Source organism: Callorhinus ursinus, unplaced genomic scaffold (assembly GCF_003265705.2).
Source record: "Callorhinus ursinus isolate GAN/ISIS: 27379988/994484 unplaced genomic scaffold, GSC_fseal_2.0 scaffold18, whole genome shotgun sequence".
In the NCBI taxonomy this organism is placed as follows: domain Eukaryota; kingdom Metazoa; phylum Chordata; class Mammalia; order Carnivora; family Otariidae; genus Callorhinus; species Callorhinus ursinus.
In genome coordinates this window covers 21,519,355-21,537,775 of record NW_027397080.1, presented here as the reverse complement: position 1 = coordinate 21,537,775, position 18,421 = coordinate 21,519,355, and the positions used below count along the sequence as shown (strand labels likewise).

Here is an 18,421-nt window from a genome sequence, read left to right as displayed (position 1 = left end):
TCTTCCAGCCCCACCCCCAAGATAAATGACCCTCCTGAGAGCTCCCACAGGTCCTGTGCTTATTGATTCCTGTTTACTTACTTATATAGCTGTCTCCTGCACTAGAGTAAGCTTCTCAAAGGTAAAAACTATTATTTCTAACTCCTCAGTGCTCAACAAACATCTATTGAATGATTAAGCTAGAATACATAAACAAGAAAACAAATTTTTCTTTAAAGATTTTATTTACTTATTTTGAGAGAGAGAATGAGAGAGAGCGAGCGAGCATGAGGGGGGGAGGGTCAGAGGGAGAAGCAGACTCTCCGCTGAGCAGGGAGTCCGATGTGGGACTCGATCCCGGGACTCCAGGATCATGACCTGAGCCGAAGGCAGTCACTTAACCAACTGAGCCACCCAGGCGCCCACAAATTTTTCTTTAAAACCTATGGAAAGGGATGCCTGGGTGGCTCAATCAGTTAAGCATCTGCCTTCGGCTCAGGTCATGATCCTGGGGTCCTGGGATCAAGTCCCACATCGGGCTCCCTCCTTAGTGGAAAGCCTCCTTCTCTCGCTCCCTCTGCTGCTCCCCCTGCTTGTGTGCTCGCCTCTGTCAAAGAAAGAAAGAAAATCTTTAGGAAAAAAAAAAGAAACCTATGGAGGAAGTATCCCAACTCTGCTTTGTTTTACACTCCATATGAAACAGCTTGCCAAATCATCAGTTCCCAGTTGGAACAAATATTGAACTAACTAAGCAGTTCCCAATTTGTAAGCCAGTCTCCTTAGGTCCACAAATTCATCATTCACAAGCTATTTTCACTATTTCAAAAAGCCTGGGAAATTATAAGTCAATCCACAATAAATAATGAGGAAAAGACTGGCTAACTAAAATATCAGTTCCTGGGGCGCCTGGGTGGCTCACATGGTTAAGCGTCTGCCTTCGGCCCAGGTCATGATCCCAGCGTCCTGGGATCGAGCCCCACATCGGGCTCCTGGCTCAGCAGGGAGCCTGCTTCTCCCTCACCCTCTGCCTCTCTCCCCCCTCATGCTCTCTCTCTCTGTCTCAGATGAATAAATAAAATCTTTAAATATATATATATATATATCAGTTCCTTTTCTTCTGCTTAAAATTTCCCAATCAAGAGTGGTAACAATGAGTTTATCACACTATGCTGAATTCCTGATCAGCATATAAAGATCTTTCATTAAATATGTGAATTTAGGCATGCCTGGATGGCTCAGTTGGTTGAGCATCCAGCTCTTGATTTCAGCTCAGGTCATGATCTCAGGGTCGTGAGACTGAGCCCCACACATCAGGCTCCACACAAGACTCTCTCCTTCTCCCTCTGCCTCTCCCACTCCCCCACCTACCACCCACCACTCAAGTTTCTCAAGCTCTCTCAAAAAAAAAAAAAAAAGTTGATGTAAGGGCGCCTGGCTGGCTCAGTCAGTAGTACAGCATACAACAACTCTTGACCTTGGGGTCGTGAGTGCGAATGCCACACTGGACCCAAAGTTTACTTAAAAAAAAAAAAAAGTGGACATAAAGTAATGATTTCATAACTGCTGCCCAGAATCCCAATAGCAGCCTATGAGTAGCCAAGGTAGGTAGTGATTTAAAGTTTTTTTTATTATAATACATGTGAATATTAGAGAAGCAAATTAAGCTTCTTTAAATTAAGCAAAATAAGCAGAAGTATAGACTCAAATATAAATACCCAAACCAAAGCCCATCAAGGACTTATTTTAGGCTTGCAAAGAAACCCTGGAAAGAATTTCTCTTCAGTCTTCAATCTTCCTTAAATGTAGCAACAATTATATAGGCAAAGTTCAGAGTTTAAAATCAAGTCTACCTGTCACTTATTCAATGTCACTTTCCCCATCTAGGTAAAGCTCCGTGGAAACCTAATCTGGAAAGCTGTAAAAGACTATGCTTTCAGGGTTCTCTTTCCTCTTGGCAGCTGCCGCTTCCTCTTTTCTGTCGACTCATCATCCTCATCACATCAATGGGTGTTGCATTGACCCTTAAGAACCTTTGCTTTCCTCTTCACTGTTATGCTTGTATTTCCACAGATTTGTTTTACCAGCTCTTTCTGCTCACCTGACTTCCATCTCTGTATTTCTAAACATGTCCAGTTTACCTCCATCTCTTAACCGTGTAAGATGTTCCATTCATGTCAAATCCAGCATGTCCTCAACTGAATTTATCTGCTCACTACCTCAACATGATATAAAATCAAATCCTACATCTTCTTTACTTATCACTGACAGTATCATTTTCCAGTCTCAAAGCCTTGGAGTCAGTTTTAGCTCTTTTCATTCTTTCACCAAGGATATTCAAATCCCTAGCTTTCTTCCTCTGAGAGCTTTCATGATATAATTACTCTTTCCTTTTCATCTCCCTCTAGACTAGATGTGCATCAGTAAAATCCTGGAAAACCTTAAGTGGGCCTAGCATATTAGTCTCCATGCTTCCTACTGATCTCAATCCACCGAGCACCAACTTCATCTTCCTCTAACTACCAAACGTGTTCGTAGGTATCAGGTTTTGAAAAACTTGTTTGCTACAAAATAAAAGAACAGATATTCAACAGTTTCCAAAACTGTCACATGCACTGCACATTATATTTTCAGTCAAGCACCTCTTCTGACCACCCTAAATACACCATCTACCATATTTCCTAGCTGCTACAAAAGCATTTTTCCCTCAACTATAAACGTCCTTCCTCTTCCAACTGCCCAAATCCTACTTCCTAACTCCTCCAGTCCTCACTAATCTCTCAGGCCTCTGACCTCCTACCTCTATTTAGAGAGCACCTTAAATTCCTTTAACTGTTTGACTGGAGCACCTAAGAGGCAGAGACCCCACACTTCAGGTTTCTTTCGTACCTCCATCAACAGCTAGAACATGCGGTTATTTAATAAACACTTGGTCCTCTGGCCATTTAATAAATCATTGTGTGTCTACTAGGCATCAGGCACTATTAACTTAATCTGTGGAATCAAAACAATGACCAAAATTTTCCTTCCCTTTTCTACTTCTCTCTTGTCTCAAGATTCCATTATTTTTACCTTCTCCCTTGAGCATCCTAACCTTGCCATTCTAGTTATCCTATTCCTTTCAGTTGAGCCTTCAACTGAATAGTAACTAAGCTAATTTCCTAAGTATGATTCTAGAATACAAAAAAAAAAAAGAATTACTCTTCTCTCCAAATATTCAGAAAAATTAGGAAGGGTAACCAGCAATATGTTTCTGAAGGCTATGTTGCCTATTGGAGGGCTCTCACAATTGTCCTTATCATTGACATTAATTTTCACATACAATATCCTTATGAACAGACCAAAGCCTTCAATTTCACAAAAAGCATGGGTAGACTTTCTCTACCTAGACTCTGTGTTTGATAAACGCATGATTAAATAGAGAAAGGAACAATTAGTCTAGAGGAGACTAAGGAGAAGTAATAACCAAATGCAATGTGGGATCCTGAAACAGAAAAAGAACAGTAGAAAAACTGGTAATAATTATAAGGTCTGCACTTTAGTTGATAATATTTTATCAATGTCAATTAATTTCCTGTGCTTGACAACTGTACTATGATAATGGAAGATGTTTACATTAGGGGAAGGAGACAAGGGATAGGAGAGAACTCTTACGATTTTGGCAAGTTTTCTGCAGGTCTAAAATCAACTCAAATAAAGTTTCTTTTTTTTTTTTTTTTAAAGTTTCTTTTTTTTTAAAGAGGCCGACAATACTTTGCTCCTATTTAGTTCACATGCTGATGTCAAAGACCTTTATAACTACAAGATCAAATACAAATTGTTAGACCAAGGGATATAAAATGTCTTGCTGCTTCCCGAAGTATTTTAGTAACACATACAGAGCATAAAGACTCCTAATTTTCTAAACTATATATAATGGTTACTAGATAAGGATGACCGTGTAATTTACCATCCAAACCAGGACCATTACAGGAGAAATATCTCTGGTCACCTACTGGTAAGTCAAAGTGATCACTGTTGTTAAACACCTCAAATCAGTCTGAGTTTGTACAAACCTGATGCTTTGGCAAGTCACCAGCATCTCCCTCAACCTCAGGAATAAACACCCCTGGGGGGAGGAGAACAGAAAGGTAGACCAGAGATCCCCAAAGATGATTATGTAAAGGGAAAATAAGTCAATACATACTAATACGCTTGCATCTTTTAATTATGATTTTCAGGGCCGCCTGGGTGGCTCAGTCAGTTAAGCATCTGCCTTCGGCTCAGGTCATGATCCCAGGGTCCTGCGGTCAAGCCCGAATCAGGCTCCTTGCTCAGCGGGGAGCCTGCTTCTCCCTCTCCCACTGTCTCTCTCCCTACCTGTTCTCTCTCTCTCTAATAAAATCTTAAAAAAAATAACTATGATTTTCAATAGAAAGTCAAGAATAGAATCAATGACTTTCCAGAGCAGCATTTAGCTTTCACTGCCTTGCCTAAAACCACATTCAAGTACACCCACCCAATCGCAACACAAAATGTAATAAGCTAAGGTCAAGTACTCTGCTGTCTACTTTTGAAACAGCAGTTACTTCAGGAATTTGGACTGGTTCCAAACTCTAATATTTCTAAAAAAGATCAACAATATTGAAATTATCAAATGAATATGATATATTAACCTCAAAGTCTCAACAATATTAATCAGGTGTGTGAGATCATTAAAATTTTACATAGCTCATATATTTAATGAGCTAAGCTAAAGACACACATACTAATTTATAAAACTTAAAAAGTAGATATAATCGGGACACCTGGGTGGCTCAGTTGGTTAAGCAACTGCCTTCAGCTCAGGTCATGATCCTGGAGTCCCAGGATCGAGTCCCACATCGGGCTCCCTGCTTAGCAGGGAGTCTGCTTCTCCCTCTGCCCCTCCCCCCCCTCATGGGTGCGCTCTCTCTCTCTCTCTCATTCTCTCTCTCAAATAAATAAAAAAAAATCTTTAAAAAAAAAAGTAGATATAATCTTTAAAAAAAATCAGCAACCCCATCCCCACACTGTAATATTTCAAGTCAATGAAGAGACTGTGTGTGTGTGTGTGTGTGTGTGTGTAGAAAATTTTCATCCAAAACCCTGTTTTTATTAGACCTGAAAGGTTATAAAAAGCCTCTTCATTAATGTAGTCTTTCCCTGAATAGAAAGAATCGTGTTAGAGGTGAGCTGTATTTCCCAATTTTATTTCTTTATAAAAATGTACACATTAGAATAGCCTGAGGTTATAACCTAATAAAAAATAAAATTTATCTTGAAAATTATATAAATGCTCTAGGCAGAACTAATATTCTATGTGAAAAACAATAACCCAAGAATTTGTAACTTACAATTTCAATTCTTCACAGCACAGCAAAATAGTCAAATGCCCTTATGTTATTTTTCACAAAGCTATCACTGCCTAATAGGAATTTATCTTAATAGAGATAGGCAAAATCTCTTTCGAGTAGCTCTCCTATTTTTCAGGCATTATACAAAGGTGAAAATGATCAAAGTTCATTTATTCAATAGGCCGTATTTTACAAATAGCACACCTCACCCTAAATGTAGTTGTGATATTCCTATTCTCTTAATCTTTGCTATTCCCTATTTCAACCTGCACACCTCAACAAATCTTTTTTTTTTTTTTAAGATTTTATTTATTTGACAGAGAGAGAGACACAGAGAGGGAACACAAGCAGGGGGAGTGGGAGAGGGAGAAGCAGGGAGCCCGATGCAGGGCTTGATCCCAGGACCCTGAGATCATGACCAGAGCTGAAGGCAGACGCTTAACAACTGAACCACCCAGGTGCCCCACCTCAACAAATCTTATCATGTCAGTTTCCTAATAAATAAATAAATAAATAAATAATAAATAAATAAATAAATAAATAAATACAACTGGGCGCCTGGGTGGCTCAGTTGGCTAAGCGACTGCCTTCGGCTCAGGTCATGATCCTGGAGTCCTGGGATCGAGTCCCACATCGGGCTCCCTGCTCAGCAGGGAGTCTGCTTCTCCCTCTGACCCTCTTCCCTCTCGTGCTCTCTAACTCTCATTCTCTCCCTCTCAAATAAATAAATAAAATCTTTAAAAAAAAACACACAATTGATTTTTTGACAAAGTGCTCAGACAATTCAAAGAATATTCCTTTCAACAAATAGTGCCAAGACAACTGGATAGTCACATGCAAAAAAAAATAAACTTGAACTCCTACTTCACAGCATACACAAAAATTAACTCAAAAAAAGACCTAAATTTAAGAGCTAAAATTATAAAAGAAAAGAAAGGAGTAAACTTCCATGACCCTGGGTTAAGGAGAGCCTTCTTAGACACACTAAGGAAGCACAAGTGACAAAAAAAAAAAAAAAAAAAACAGATAAATTTGACTTCATCAAAATTAAACATTTTTATGCTTCAAAGGACATTAACAAGAAAATGAGGGGAGCCTGGCAGGCTTTGTCAGTAGAGCATGCAACTCTTGGTCTTGGGGCTGTGAGTTCAAGCCCCAAGTTGGGTGTAGAGTCCTTAAAAATAAAATCTTGAAAAAGAAAGAGAGAGAGACAACCCACTGAATGGGAGAAAATATCTGTAGGGGCGCCTGGGATGCTCAGTTGGTTAAGATTCTGACTCTTGGGCGCCTGGGTGGCTCAGTTGGTTAAGCGACTGCCTTCGGCTCAGGTCATGATCCTGGAGTCCCGGGATCGAGTCCCACATTGGGCTCCCTGCTCAGCAGGGGAGTCTGCTTCTCCCTCTGACCCTCTTCCCTCTCATGCTCTCTCTCATTCTCTCTCTCTCTCAAATAAATAAAATAAAATCTTTAAAAAAAAAAAGATTCTGACTCTTGATTTGGGCTTGGATCATGAGGTTGAGCCCCCATAGGGCATGGCTCCGTGCTCAGCGGGGAGTCTGCTTGAAAGTCTCTCTCTTTCCCTCTCCCTCTGCCCCTCCCCGTATTGTGCACACGTGCACACTCCCTCTCTCTCAAATAAACAGATCTTTTTTTTAATTATTTTTTTAAAGATTTATTTATTTGAAAGAGAGAGAGAATGAGAGAGAGAGAGAGCACATGAGAAGGGGGAGGGTCAGAGGGAGAAGAAGACTCCCCGCTGAGCAGGGAGTCCGATGCAGGACTCGATCCCGGGACTCCAGGATCATGACCTGAGCTGAAGGCAGTCGCTTAACCAACTGAGCCACCCAGGCGCCCAGATCTTTATTTTTTTTAAGATTTTATTTATTTGAGAGAACACAAGTGATAGAGCACAAGCAGGGGGAGCAGCAGAGGGGGGGGGGCAGACTCCCCGCTGAGCAAGGAGCCCCATATGGGGCTCCATCTCAAGAACCTGAGATCATGACCTGAGCTGAAAGCAAAGAGCCACTTAACTGACTGAGCCACCCAGGCACCCCTAAATAAATAAATCTTAAAAAAAAAAAAAAAACAGGGCGCCTGGGTGGCTCAGTTGATTAAGCGAATGCTTCTGCTCAGGTCATGATCCTGGAGTCCCGGGATCGAGTCCCGCATCGGGCTCCCTGCTCAGCGGGGAGTCTGCTTCTCCCTCTGACCCTCTCCTCTCTCGTTCTATCTCTCATTCTCTCTCTCTCAAATAAATAAAATAAAATCTTTAAAAAAAATTAAAAAAAAAAAAATAGGGGCGCCTGGGTGGCTCAGACGGTTAAGCATCTGCCTTCGGCTCAGGTCGTGGTCCCGGGGTCCTAGGATCAAGCCCCACGTTGGGCTCCCTGATGAGCAGGGAGCCTGCTTCTCCCTCTCCCTGCCGCTCCCCCTGTTTATACTCTCTCTCTGTCAAATAAAAAAATATGTATTTGTAAACATGATATATAATAAGAGACTTGGATCCAGAATAAAGACCTTACAACTCAATAATAAAAGACAACCTCATTAAAAGGTAGAGGGGACAAGAAAAAACTGGGTACAGGATTTGAACAGACATTTCTCTAAAGACAAATGGCCAGGGCGCCTGGGTGGCTCAGTTGGTTAAGCGACTGCCTTCGGCTCAGGTCATGATCCTGGAGTCCCGGGATCGAGTCCCGCATCGGGCTCCCTGCTCAGCAGGGAGTCTGCTTCTCCCTCTGACCCTCCCCCCTCTCGTATGCTCTCTCTCTCTCTTTCTCGCTCTCTCAAATAAATAAATAATTAAAAAAAAAAAAAAAGACAAATGGCCAATAAACTCACGAAAAAAATGCTCAATTAGCCATCAAGGAAAAGAAATCAAAACCATAATGAGATACAACTTCACATCCACTAGGATGTCCTATGATTAAAAAAGCCAGATAATGACAAGTGTTGGAACCCTCATACTTTGCTGGTGGGAATGCAAAATGGTGCAGTCACTTCGGAGAAAGTTTGGCAGTTTCTCAAAATGTTAAACTTGGGGAGTTACCTTGGGGCACCTGGGTGGCTTGATTTGGGCTCTGGTCATGATCTCAGGGTCATGAGATCTGCCCGAGACAAGTTCCACACTTAGCAGGGATTCTGCTTGAGATTCTCTCTCCCTCTACCCCTCCCCCTGCTCTCACGCATGTGGGCTCTCTAATAAATAAATCTTAAAAACAAAACAAAACAAACATGGAGTTACCTTATAAAACCCAGCAGCTGCACTCCAAAGTATATACCCAAAAGAAATGAAAACCTACATCCACACAGACATTCATAGCATAATCATTCATAATAATCAAAAAGTTGATGAGGTGCCTGGGTGGCTTCGTCAGTTAAGCATCTGCCTTTGGCTCAGGTCATAATCCCAGGGTCCTAGGATCAAGCCCCTTTTGGGCTCCCTGCTCAGCAGGGAATTTGCTTCTCCTCTTCCCTTCCCCCTGCTTGTGATCTCTCTCTCAAAAATAAATAAATAAAATCTTTAAAAAAAAAAAGGGGGGGGGGCGCCTGGGTGGCTCAGTCGTTAAGCGTCTGCCTTTGGCTCGGGTCATGGTCCCAGGGTCCTGGGATCGAGCCCCGCATCAGGCTCCCTGTTCAGCAGGAAGCCTGCTTCTCCCTCTCCCACTCCCCCTGCTTGTGTTCCCTCTCTCACTGTCTCTCTGTCAAATAAATTCTTTAAAAAAAATAAAAAATAAAAAAACAGCTGAAACAACCCAAATGTCCATCAACTGATGAATAAAGGAAATGTGGTACCTGTAACATTATTCAGCAATTTAAAAAAAAGTATTGAAACATACCACAACATAAATGACCCTTGAAAACATGAAGAGTAAGAGAAACCAGTCACAAAAGACTATCTACTGTACTGTATCATTTATACGAAATGTCCAGAATAGGCAAATCTACAGAGGCAGAAAGCAGATTAGTACTTGCCTCAGGCAGAAAGAACTGGGGGGAAATGGGGAGTCTAATGGGTTTCTTTTGTGAGTGATAAAAATGTTCTAAAACTGAGGCACCTGAGTGGTTCAGTCGGTTAAGCAACTGCCTTTGGCTCAGCTCAGGTTCCTGACTGAGCCCCATGGCAGGCTCCCTGCTCAGCAGGGGTCTGCTTCTCCCTCTCCCTCTGCCCCTCCTCCCTGCCCCCCCATCTCTCTCTCTCTCTCTCAAATAAATAAAATCTTTAAAAAAAAGTTCTAAAACTGATTTTGGTGATGGCCACACAACTGTGAATATACTCAAAACCACTGAATGATACACTCTAAATGGGTGGTTTGTGTGGTATCTGAACTATAGCTCAATAAAGCCATTAAAAAAAAAAAAAGTAATAGTTTCACACAAATGAAGTCTAACCTTCTCTTACATTGATTCAAAGCCCTTTACAATCTGGATCCATTATTTCAAATATTCTACCACAATAATCCTCCACTCCAAGCATACTGATGGGGATCCTCACAACCCAGCATACAGGATGCTTATTTCATGCCCAAACCTTTGTTCATGTTAATTACTCACCACAATCCACTCCCCTCTGCCAATCTAAACCCTGACTGTAGTCTTAAGCTCTTGTTTTAATGTTTTTTAAATTCATATTTCAGTTCAAATTCTGTTTCTTATATGCTGTTTTCTAGGGCCTAGTTTCTGCTCTCAGATAGTTAAGTGACAAATTAAGCGAGACACAGAATCGTATATGTAGTCTCACCCTGGCCCCAGTCCCTGTTCCCTCTACAGTAATAGAAACACTCCTGGGGACTCTGCCAGGATGGGGGAGACTGAGACAAATACTGCTGTCCCTCCAAAGGACATTTTTTAGCAATAAAATCGTCATGTATTTAAAGAAAGAAAAAAATCCCGTATATGTCATGTGACCTTAAGTTATGTTACAACAAAAGGACAGAATTTAAGCCCATTTAAAGCCCACAGAAAAAAGTGTCAGAAAGAAATATAGCAAAACGTTAACAGTGGTTATCTCTACATACTAAGATTATGGGTGACTTTTTACTTTTCCTTATTTTTTTAATTTCCTGATTTGATATTAGTTCTTATAATCACAAAATTTTTCATATAATTGACTATAAACGTTTTTCCTCTTTGGCCTTATACCAGCCCTCATCATCAGTATCTATACTTCAAAGGCAACTCAGCCACATTAGATGACTTTGTAAACTGGGTCAATGTTATTCCATCTCAAACAAAATTATGAAACTATTATCAATTCAATTACACAACAGTGCAAAACAATTTTAGGGCAGCCTTGAATGCTAAATGTGAGTTGTGATGCCATCTATATTAGTCCTAAAACTTAGCTTAAAACTGATTCCCAGACTCTAATTTAATCAACATTTCAACAAATATTTACAGACTTCCTAGATGTGCGAGGTACTGCTCTAGAGGTTGGCAATTCAACAGCAAACAAAACTGACAAAATTCTCTGCCTTTATGGACCTTACATTCTATTGATGGAATTTAGTATCTCATAAGCGGGAACACACACACAAAGGCTTGAAAAAGTACAAAACTACTACTAGTTAATAAAGGTCATAAAAACTGACAAATTTCAAATGTACTTAGAATAGTTAAAAGAGTCTCAAATTTCAGCTGAGGTTACAAGAAAGTGAAAAACTCCTTCTGGATGGCAGCAAGCCAAAGAACTAGGAGCCATTTGAGAATTCAGAAGTAGCTTGGGATCTTGCAATATTTCATCGATGTAAATCTCAGCTGCAGTTTCTACTCTGCTTGAAGTCAGGCACCTGGCTAAAAATCAGGAAACAGTTTCCTATTATATTAGCTCAAATTATTATTCCTAAAGTAAAAATAGATTGTATCTCATCACAAGAGTTTATTCCAGAACTTACTTTCCCTCATACTTCATAATGAACTGTATCATCAACCAGAGCAAGCATCTGACTGGCCATGCAACCTTATTTTATGGCCTCAAGCCATCCCACGATCTTCCTACCCAAGTCACAGAAGCATTTCAGTCTCTTTGACTACACTTGACCTTAGCCAAAAGTCCGAGAAGCGATTGGTCTGTTTGACTAAATCTAACATTAATAAGCAAAAACCAGAGGTTTCTTATACAATCAAGTTGCCTTGATCCATGTTAGCATGCTTCTAATATCAATGTCACTAACCATCAGACAAAGAATCCATTAATAGGTCTCTATAAATCCTTCCCGCCTACTTTGCAAGAACAAAACAAACCTCACACCATAATCTTCAGAAACAAGCCATTTTAATTCAAGAGTCACATAAACTGGTCTAACTCCTTCATTTTAGAGAAAGGGAAACTGATGCCCAAAGCATTTATGTGATTAGTCCAAGACAATACCTCTAAAAAATGGAAAAGCCAAACTCAAATCCAGATTTTTTTTTTTTTAACTACAAATCAGGTACACTTCTCAATACATCAAGCTAAATTTACTTATATTTCAAGGCTACTTTCCAAGCCAAAAATCTAGTTATCAGAAGACCAGGGAGGTATTATGAGATGAGTGGGAAGGAGACCAGGAGACCAGATCTGAAACGTATCTTCTCATACCCTAATTCCTGGGATTATGGTGCAGAAGATACTTTGAATTTATGGCAATTGTGTTCTGACTGCCATGTTGTAGACTACCTCCTCTAGCTTCTCTGATCCTGCTAAAAACTTGAAATATGACTGAAATCCATTTACTCAAGTTCTACGCAGCAGCAACAGCAATGGAATTGGGAAAAGTCAGCTGGCAGGAGAAAGCTCTGTAAACCTCGGGTAATTCTTACTCATCCTTCTAATGTAGTTCAGATGTCAATTTCTTCTAGGAAGCCCTAATTCCTCCTTCCTCCAGGCTAAGCCCTTACAGCAAAGTTATCATCACACTTGCTTCATGATATTGTCACTTACCTGTCAGGACCAAGTTCTTTGAGAATAAAAGCTTTTCTTTTCTTTTTAAGATTTTATTTATTTCACAGGGAGAAAGAGCACAAGTAAGCGGAGCAGCAGGCAGAGGGAGAGGGAGAAGCAGGCTCTCCCTGCTGAGCAGAGAGCCCAATGTGGAGCTCGATCCCAGGACCCTGGGATCATGACCTGAGCCAAAGGCAGATGTTTAACCAACTGAGCAACTCAGGCACCCGGAGGGCAAAAGCTTTTCAACCCTACACCAAGCGCTGAGTTTGGCACACAATACGTGCTCAATAAACGAACAAATCAATTTTAAAACTTGCCACTTACACTGAAGCTCCAATATAAATGGCTAAAACACGGCAATCTTATTATGATTTAAAACACGGTTTTCAGGAGCACCTGGGTGGCTCAGTCAGTTAAGCATGTGCCTTCAGCTCAGGTCAGGATCCCAGGGTCCTCCCTCTCCTTCTGCCCCTCCCCCAAGTTGTGCTCATGCTTTCTCTCTCAAATAAATAAAATCTTAAAAACAAAAAAACACAGTTTTCAAATGTTTTTTAACAGCAAACCTTTTTGTAAAAATCGTTATCAGAAACACCAGTGTGGAAAAGCAACATATCAGTCCTTCGGTGGTTTAATCTCAGTTTGACAAAAATACCTCACTTTAAGACCTGTAAGCCTAGGACAGGGAGTAGCAGAGCAGAGGCAAGCGCCACTGTGACTCAGGCATCTAAGTAACATTCTTCCTTCCGCATCTTCATCTTGCATCAGTCTCCCCCTCTCCTTCCTAGAAAAGGATCTGCCCTTAAGAGCACACATCCATCTCTGTTGATGGTGGGACTTAGGAGTAGACAGACTGGGGCTGCTTCATGAGCTTTAGAGTTCTGGTTGCTAGTTACAACAGTATTTTGCTGGAGGCCTTGCTAACTTCTGAACAAGCAGAAACATGCACTGAATCAAATGTGCAGGCCTATTCTATAAGTCTCAATGACATAAAGATAACCTACATGTCATAGTATGTGGTTATGAACAAATTAACACAGGATACAGTATCATGGCGTTCTAGATGACTCCACAGAGCCTCTTTACTGCATACAGACCTTCCCCTAGCTACCTCCCACTCTCATATGCAGATTTGGTAAGAAGCAACGAGGCATAATAGAAAGGACATTCATGAGCTTTGGAGCCAGTCATACCAGAATCTGAACTGCAGACCACCACTTACTAGATGGACAACCTTAGGAACATTAACTTCTCTGCTCTTCGGTTTCCTCATCTGTAAAACAGAAATAGTAGCTACCTCATTAGGATTGTGAAAATTAAATAAAATCCTGCATGTGTAGTACCTAGAACAGGAGGCATTCAATAAATGAATACTATTGTTAATATTATGCAGATTTAGCTTTGGTCAAGAAACAAAAAAGAGGAAAACAAATGTTTTTGGCTTCAACCTATAAAATTGAAAATCAACAGAGAGAACAAAAAAAAATTTTTTTAAAGAAAGGAAATTAAATACAAAAAAAAAAAAAAACCACCCTCAATGGGCATATTTGTTTTTATACCCAAGACAAAATAGCTGAGGATACACGTCATTTTCTGGTTGCCACAGGCCTTTACCAAACTTAGTTCATTCAAAGAACCCACTGCCCTGATTTTCTTAACCAAATTGGCTGCCCCAAAACAGTAACTAGACTCCCCAGAAGTGTCAGCAGCTCTGAGAGAAATTACACCCTGAAGTCTTTCCATATAAATAGAACACTGTGTATTCATAACGGACTGCAAAATTGTTCTAAGTCAGAACTATTCGGGCACCCAAATTCAAACTCATTTATCTTTAATTATCTGAAAGGTAAGCAATTTCCATCCAAAGGGCTAGGTTTCAAGAAACCCCTGAAAATGTAAGCAACAGTTTTCTGTGGAGAGAGTCTATAAGCTTTCATCAAAATGTCAAAGTTGTTTGTTACCCAGAAAAGGTTAAGAATCTCTTTTAAGATGCTCAACAGAGCTTCTGAAAAGTTCATACTGAGAAGCTGAGGAGAGCACATCTCAAGGCAAGTATCTTGAAGTGCCAATTTCATAAACTATTCATACTAGATTATGTTATAAAAATTCTAAGCATATTCCTCCCTCACCAGTAGCACTTTTCACAGCAGGGTTTATCCTCTTTCATCCCCCACCATCCCTGCCACCCTCCATCATGTCCCATTCCTTGCCAGGCCCCATTCCCTGCCTCTTTGCAGTCAAAATCCTCTGCCTAAAATGGCTTTATGAGCCTGCCATGCAATAATGATGCCTAGAGGGGCGCCTGGGTGGCTCAGTTGGTTAAGCGACTGCCTTCAGCTCGGGTCATGATCCTGGAGTCCCGGGATCGAGTCCCGCATCGGGCTCCCTGCTCAGCAGGGAGTCTGCTTCTCCCTCTGACCCTCTTCCCTCTCGTGCTCTCTGTCTCTCATTCTCTCTCTCTCAAATAAATAAATAAAATCTTTAAAAAAAAAAAAATGATGCCTAGAGGCAGGTTCCAGTTTATATTCCAATTCATTATTGCCAACATTCCCCTTTATTTCTGATTTGTCACTTGAACACTAAGTACAAATGAAGGACACTGGTCAACCTCCTTTCAGTATTTTTATAAACTTAAAATACTATATGAATTTATTAATTAAATTCAAACACAACTGCACTGATATATTTTGAGGAACTGGAGATTTAACCAAGCCATAATAAAAGCAACTCCAGCCTTGCACTCCAGTCTCAAAGTTTTGTGTCTATCAACTTATCACATGATGACCACTTTCATCAAACAAATGTAAATTCCCACACTCACTCAGGGTAGAAAAGCAGAAATGCTCTGTTTCAATCCATTTTAACCAATTCCCCATTACCACTGGTAACATTTCATCATTAGCATATTCTAATGAAATCTGTAACCTATACCTCATTTACTATACAAACTTTTAGATTTTACTAATTGAAATCTTTCCGTGAGTAAAGCAGTAAGATAACAGAATTGTGAAATACATCAAGAATTTTAATTTCTTCTATGACATGAGACAAAGTAAAAACTTAAAGCCACATAAAAACCAACTACCCCATATTACTACAAATAGATGTAAGAAATCATCTCTACTGGAAATTACACCTTAAATTTATACCCTTTAACAATTGTTGCAGTACTAGTAACTACTTCTGTGTTGCAACCAACTCAGAGCTTTTATAAATCCTTCCTTTGTGAAACGCATTAAGAAAAAGCACACTTGAAACACTTAAGTCACAACTCTTTGTGTCCAAATAAAGCCACCAAATTCACCAAGCACTGGTCCTCACTTATCACTTTGTACATCAAGAACACACACCATGGGCTTCCTTTCAATGCTTAATTGCCAAAATAGCTCCAAAATACAGATAATGAAAAATTTACTTGGTGGCACAGTACATAAACTTATAGCCCTAACCAAGTATGGGCAATCAAGACCAAAAAAAAAAAAAAAAAAAGACAAATGATTAAGGAATTCAAACTCACAAAGCATTAAGTGAAGATATATTTTAGAGATCCAGCACTGAACCCTACCTTCAAGTAGGCAAATCAGCCAATCCTTTTTCCCCCAAAAGTAAAGCAACTAGGGATACTGATCAAAACCAACCAGATTTTCCATGAGCAACACTAAGATATCACTAAGCATTCTCATCTGTGAAAAATTCTTAATTAAACAGAATCATGCAGGATAAAAACATTATGAAATCAGTACACACATCACACTGGAATGGAATTTATCCTTACTCTGCGACACACCGCCTGGATTGAATAACAATATTTAAAGAACAGAGAAAATGACACTTGACAGAAACCAAAAGATGACCTGAAATGACTCTAGAAGGGAGGTATCTTTCCCTTCTCAAAGTAATCGATACAGACAGGAATCAAACTACAGACTGTGAAATCATCCGTGGACTTCATGGCAGTTATTTGCTCAAACACCCTACTCTCTCTGGAAGTCGAACACAAAATGACACAAATACAAAAACACAACACATCTAACATCCAATGGTTATTTATTGATTTATATAAATACAACGGATGGGGGGAAAGAAAGGTGCATGATGAAATGTTATTCTCAGGTAGGTAATACCTTTCCAAATCTCCGTGGAATTTATGAATTCAACGTTTTACCTTCACCGGCTAGTTTCTGACTAAAATACCTGGTCAAGTCTTTTCAATCAAAGCTGTCCAAAAAATTCTACAATCGAGCAAATGACATGAAATTAGATACATTCAATACTAGACTCTCCTCCAGAAGCCCTGATCCCCTCTAGACATCAGGCCTACGAAGAGAAAATTAAAGCCTTTAAAAATATCCATCATAACACAAGCCTTCCAAGAAGTGAGACTTTTGGGGGTGATGGGTAATGTCAGTTAACTTCCTCTTCCTTTAAAAAGGTCAAAGACAGGGAAGCGTCCGGTGTAACATTTCCTCCTCAGATCGCGTTCCACCACACGCAACCTAACTCCCCCCATCGCTAAACATTAGCCACAGGGGATGCTTTCTGTATATTTTCACCATAGATTTAAAATCCGACTTACCTCAGACACGAACTGAGCTTAGCTTCAAACAGGAAATTTACCATTAGAGTTTATTATGTACTAATAATAACAATTAGGAAAGCCCACCAGGCCCTGCTGCAGGGGGAGGAGGAGGAGGAGGAGGAGGAGGAGGAGGAGGAGGAGGAGGAGGAAGAGGAGGAGGAGGAGGGTGTAGTCCTCACAACAATCAGAAAAGCCTTCCCTGCAGGGCTGGTCCCAGGCACCAGCAAATTCGGCCTAATAAAGGGGGGCGGGGGGAGGCGAAGAGGGGGGGAAGGGTCCCCCAGATCTAAAAGGGAAGAGCTGCAGAGGCCAGGCCGAGCGGAGCTAGTTTTCACAGTACTGCAGAGGGTCCCGGGGTCCCCCGCAGGGCTGCTGCCGCCGGAGCACCCCGAAAGCTCCGGCCGAGCCGGCCGCGGGGGCTAGAGCAGCAGCCCCTAACCCGGCTGGGCTGCGGCGGCCGGCAGGAGGGTCCCCGCGGAGCCACGGCCCCCCCCCCCGGCTGCGGCGAGATGCCGAAGGGCCGGCAGGAAGGTGAAAAGGATACTGTTGGGGCGCCTGGGTCTGGAGGGCCCTGATGTTCGGGTGAGGAGGGGCCGCTGCCGCCGCCGCCGCCGCCGCCGCTGCCGCCGCCGCTGCTGCTGCCGCCGGGTGAGGAGGCGGTACCGCTGCTGCCGCCGCCGCCGCCGCTCCCGTGCCGGGTCCGGTTCCTGCTGCAGCCGCTGAGCCTGATTTCAGAGCCGGTTTCTGCGGTAAACTCATGGCAAAGCGAAGCCACCAACCCCCCCAGAGCGGGACCGGGCGCGCCGGGGTGCAGGGGCCGGGGGCAGCGGGGGGGCGGGATGGGGGCAGACCCGGGGAGGCGGCGGGAGCGGGGGGCCGGGGGGAGGCTGGGAGGAGGAGGAGGAGGGGGCCGGGGCCGGTCACACACGCCCGCCGCCGCCGCCGCCGCCGCCGCCGCCGCCGCCGGCAGCAGCAGCCGCCCCGCGGGCCAGCACCACCGGCTGCCGGTCTCCGTGACAACGCGACCCCAGGGGGGGGGGCCGGACCCGGCGGGGGCAGGAGGCGGAGAGACCGGACCTTTCACGGCAATATCCTCATGGGCCGGCGGCGGGGGGTCTTTATCCCCCTCCCCGGGGGAAGCGGCGCCCTTCTCGGTAGCGGGGCTCAGGCGATGCCGGCGGATTTTCTTCACTCAACGAGCAGAGCATCCAACATGGCGCTGCGGCCGCCTCCAGCAGTCCGGCAGGACGGCCGCTCGGAAAACTTCGGGCCTTTTCGGAGCGGCTCGGGAGGCCGAGAGTGGGAAGCGCCTTCGGCTCTTTCCGGAGACTGCGAGCGGTCGGGATTCTTCGGAGACGCTCGGGGGCGTCTTCGGCGGCCGTTCGGGAGAGCTCTGGGGCTGACTCGCCTCCTCGGGAAAGATCGGCGAGGGGGGCTTCCCAGGCTCGCTGCGGCGGGGGTGCGGGGTGGAGGCAGAGACCAAAGGCGAGGTCCGCCAGAGCCCTCCCCTGCCGCCCGGCCTCCAAGAACAATGGCAACGGCCCTGGAGCCTGCGGTCCGCAGAGCCCTGCCCGCAGGGGCGGGAGGCGG

General features: G+C 42.8%; 1 protein-coding gene across 16 annotated transcripts in view; it reads right to left on the bottom strand.

Annotated features, from left to right (window-relative positions):
* The window catches only part of EIF4G3 (eukaryotic translation initiation factor 4 gamma 3), a 335,019-nt gene extending 317,334 nt beyond the window's left edge, over positions 1–17,685 (bottom strand). For 10 of the 16 annotated variants that reach the window (XM_073903229.1, XM_073903231.1, XM_073903233.1 and 7 more), the window contains exon 1: positions 17,376–17,652. In XM_073903229.1, the coding sequence (XP_073759330.1) occupies positions 17,376–17,590 (215 nt within the window). In that variant the 5' untranslated portion in view covers positions 17,591–17,652. Of the gene's footprint in view, positions 1–17,375 lie in introns of all 16 variants that reach the window. The other 6 variants (XM_073903228.1, XM_073903230.1, XM_025856155.2 and 3 more) reach the window with 3 other exon arrangements.
* Between the last annotated feature and the right edge of the window lie 736 nt (positions 17,686–18,421).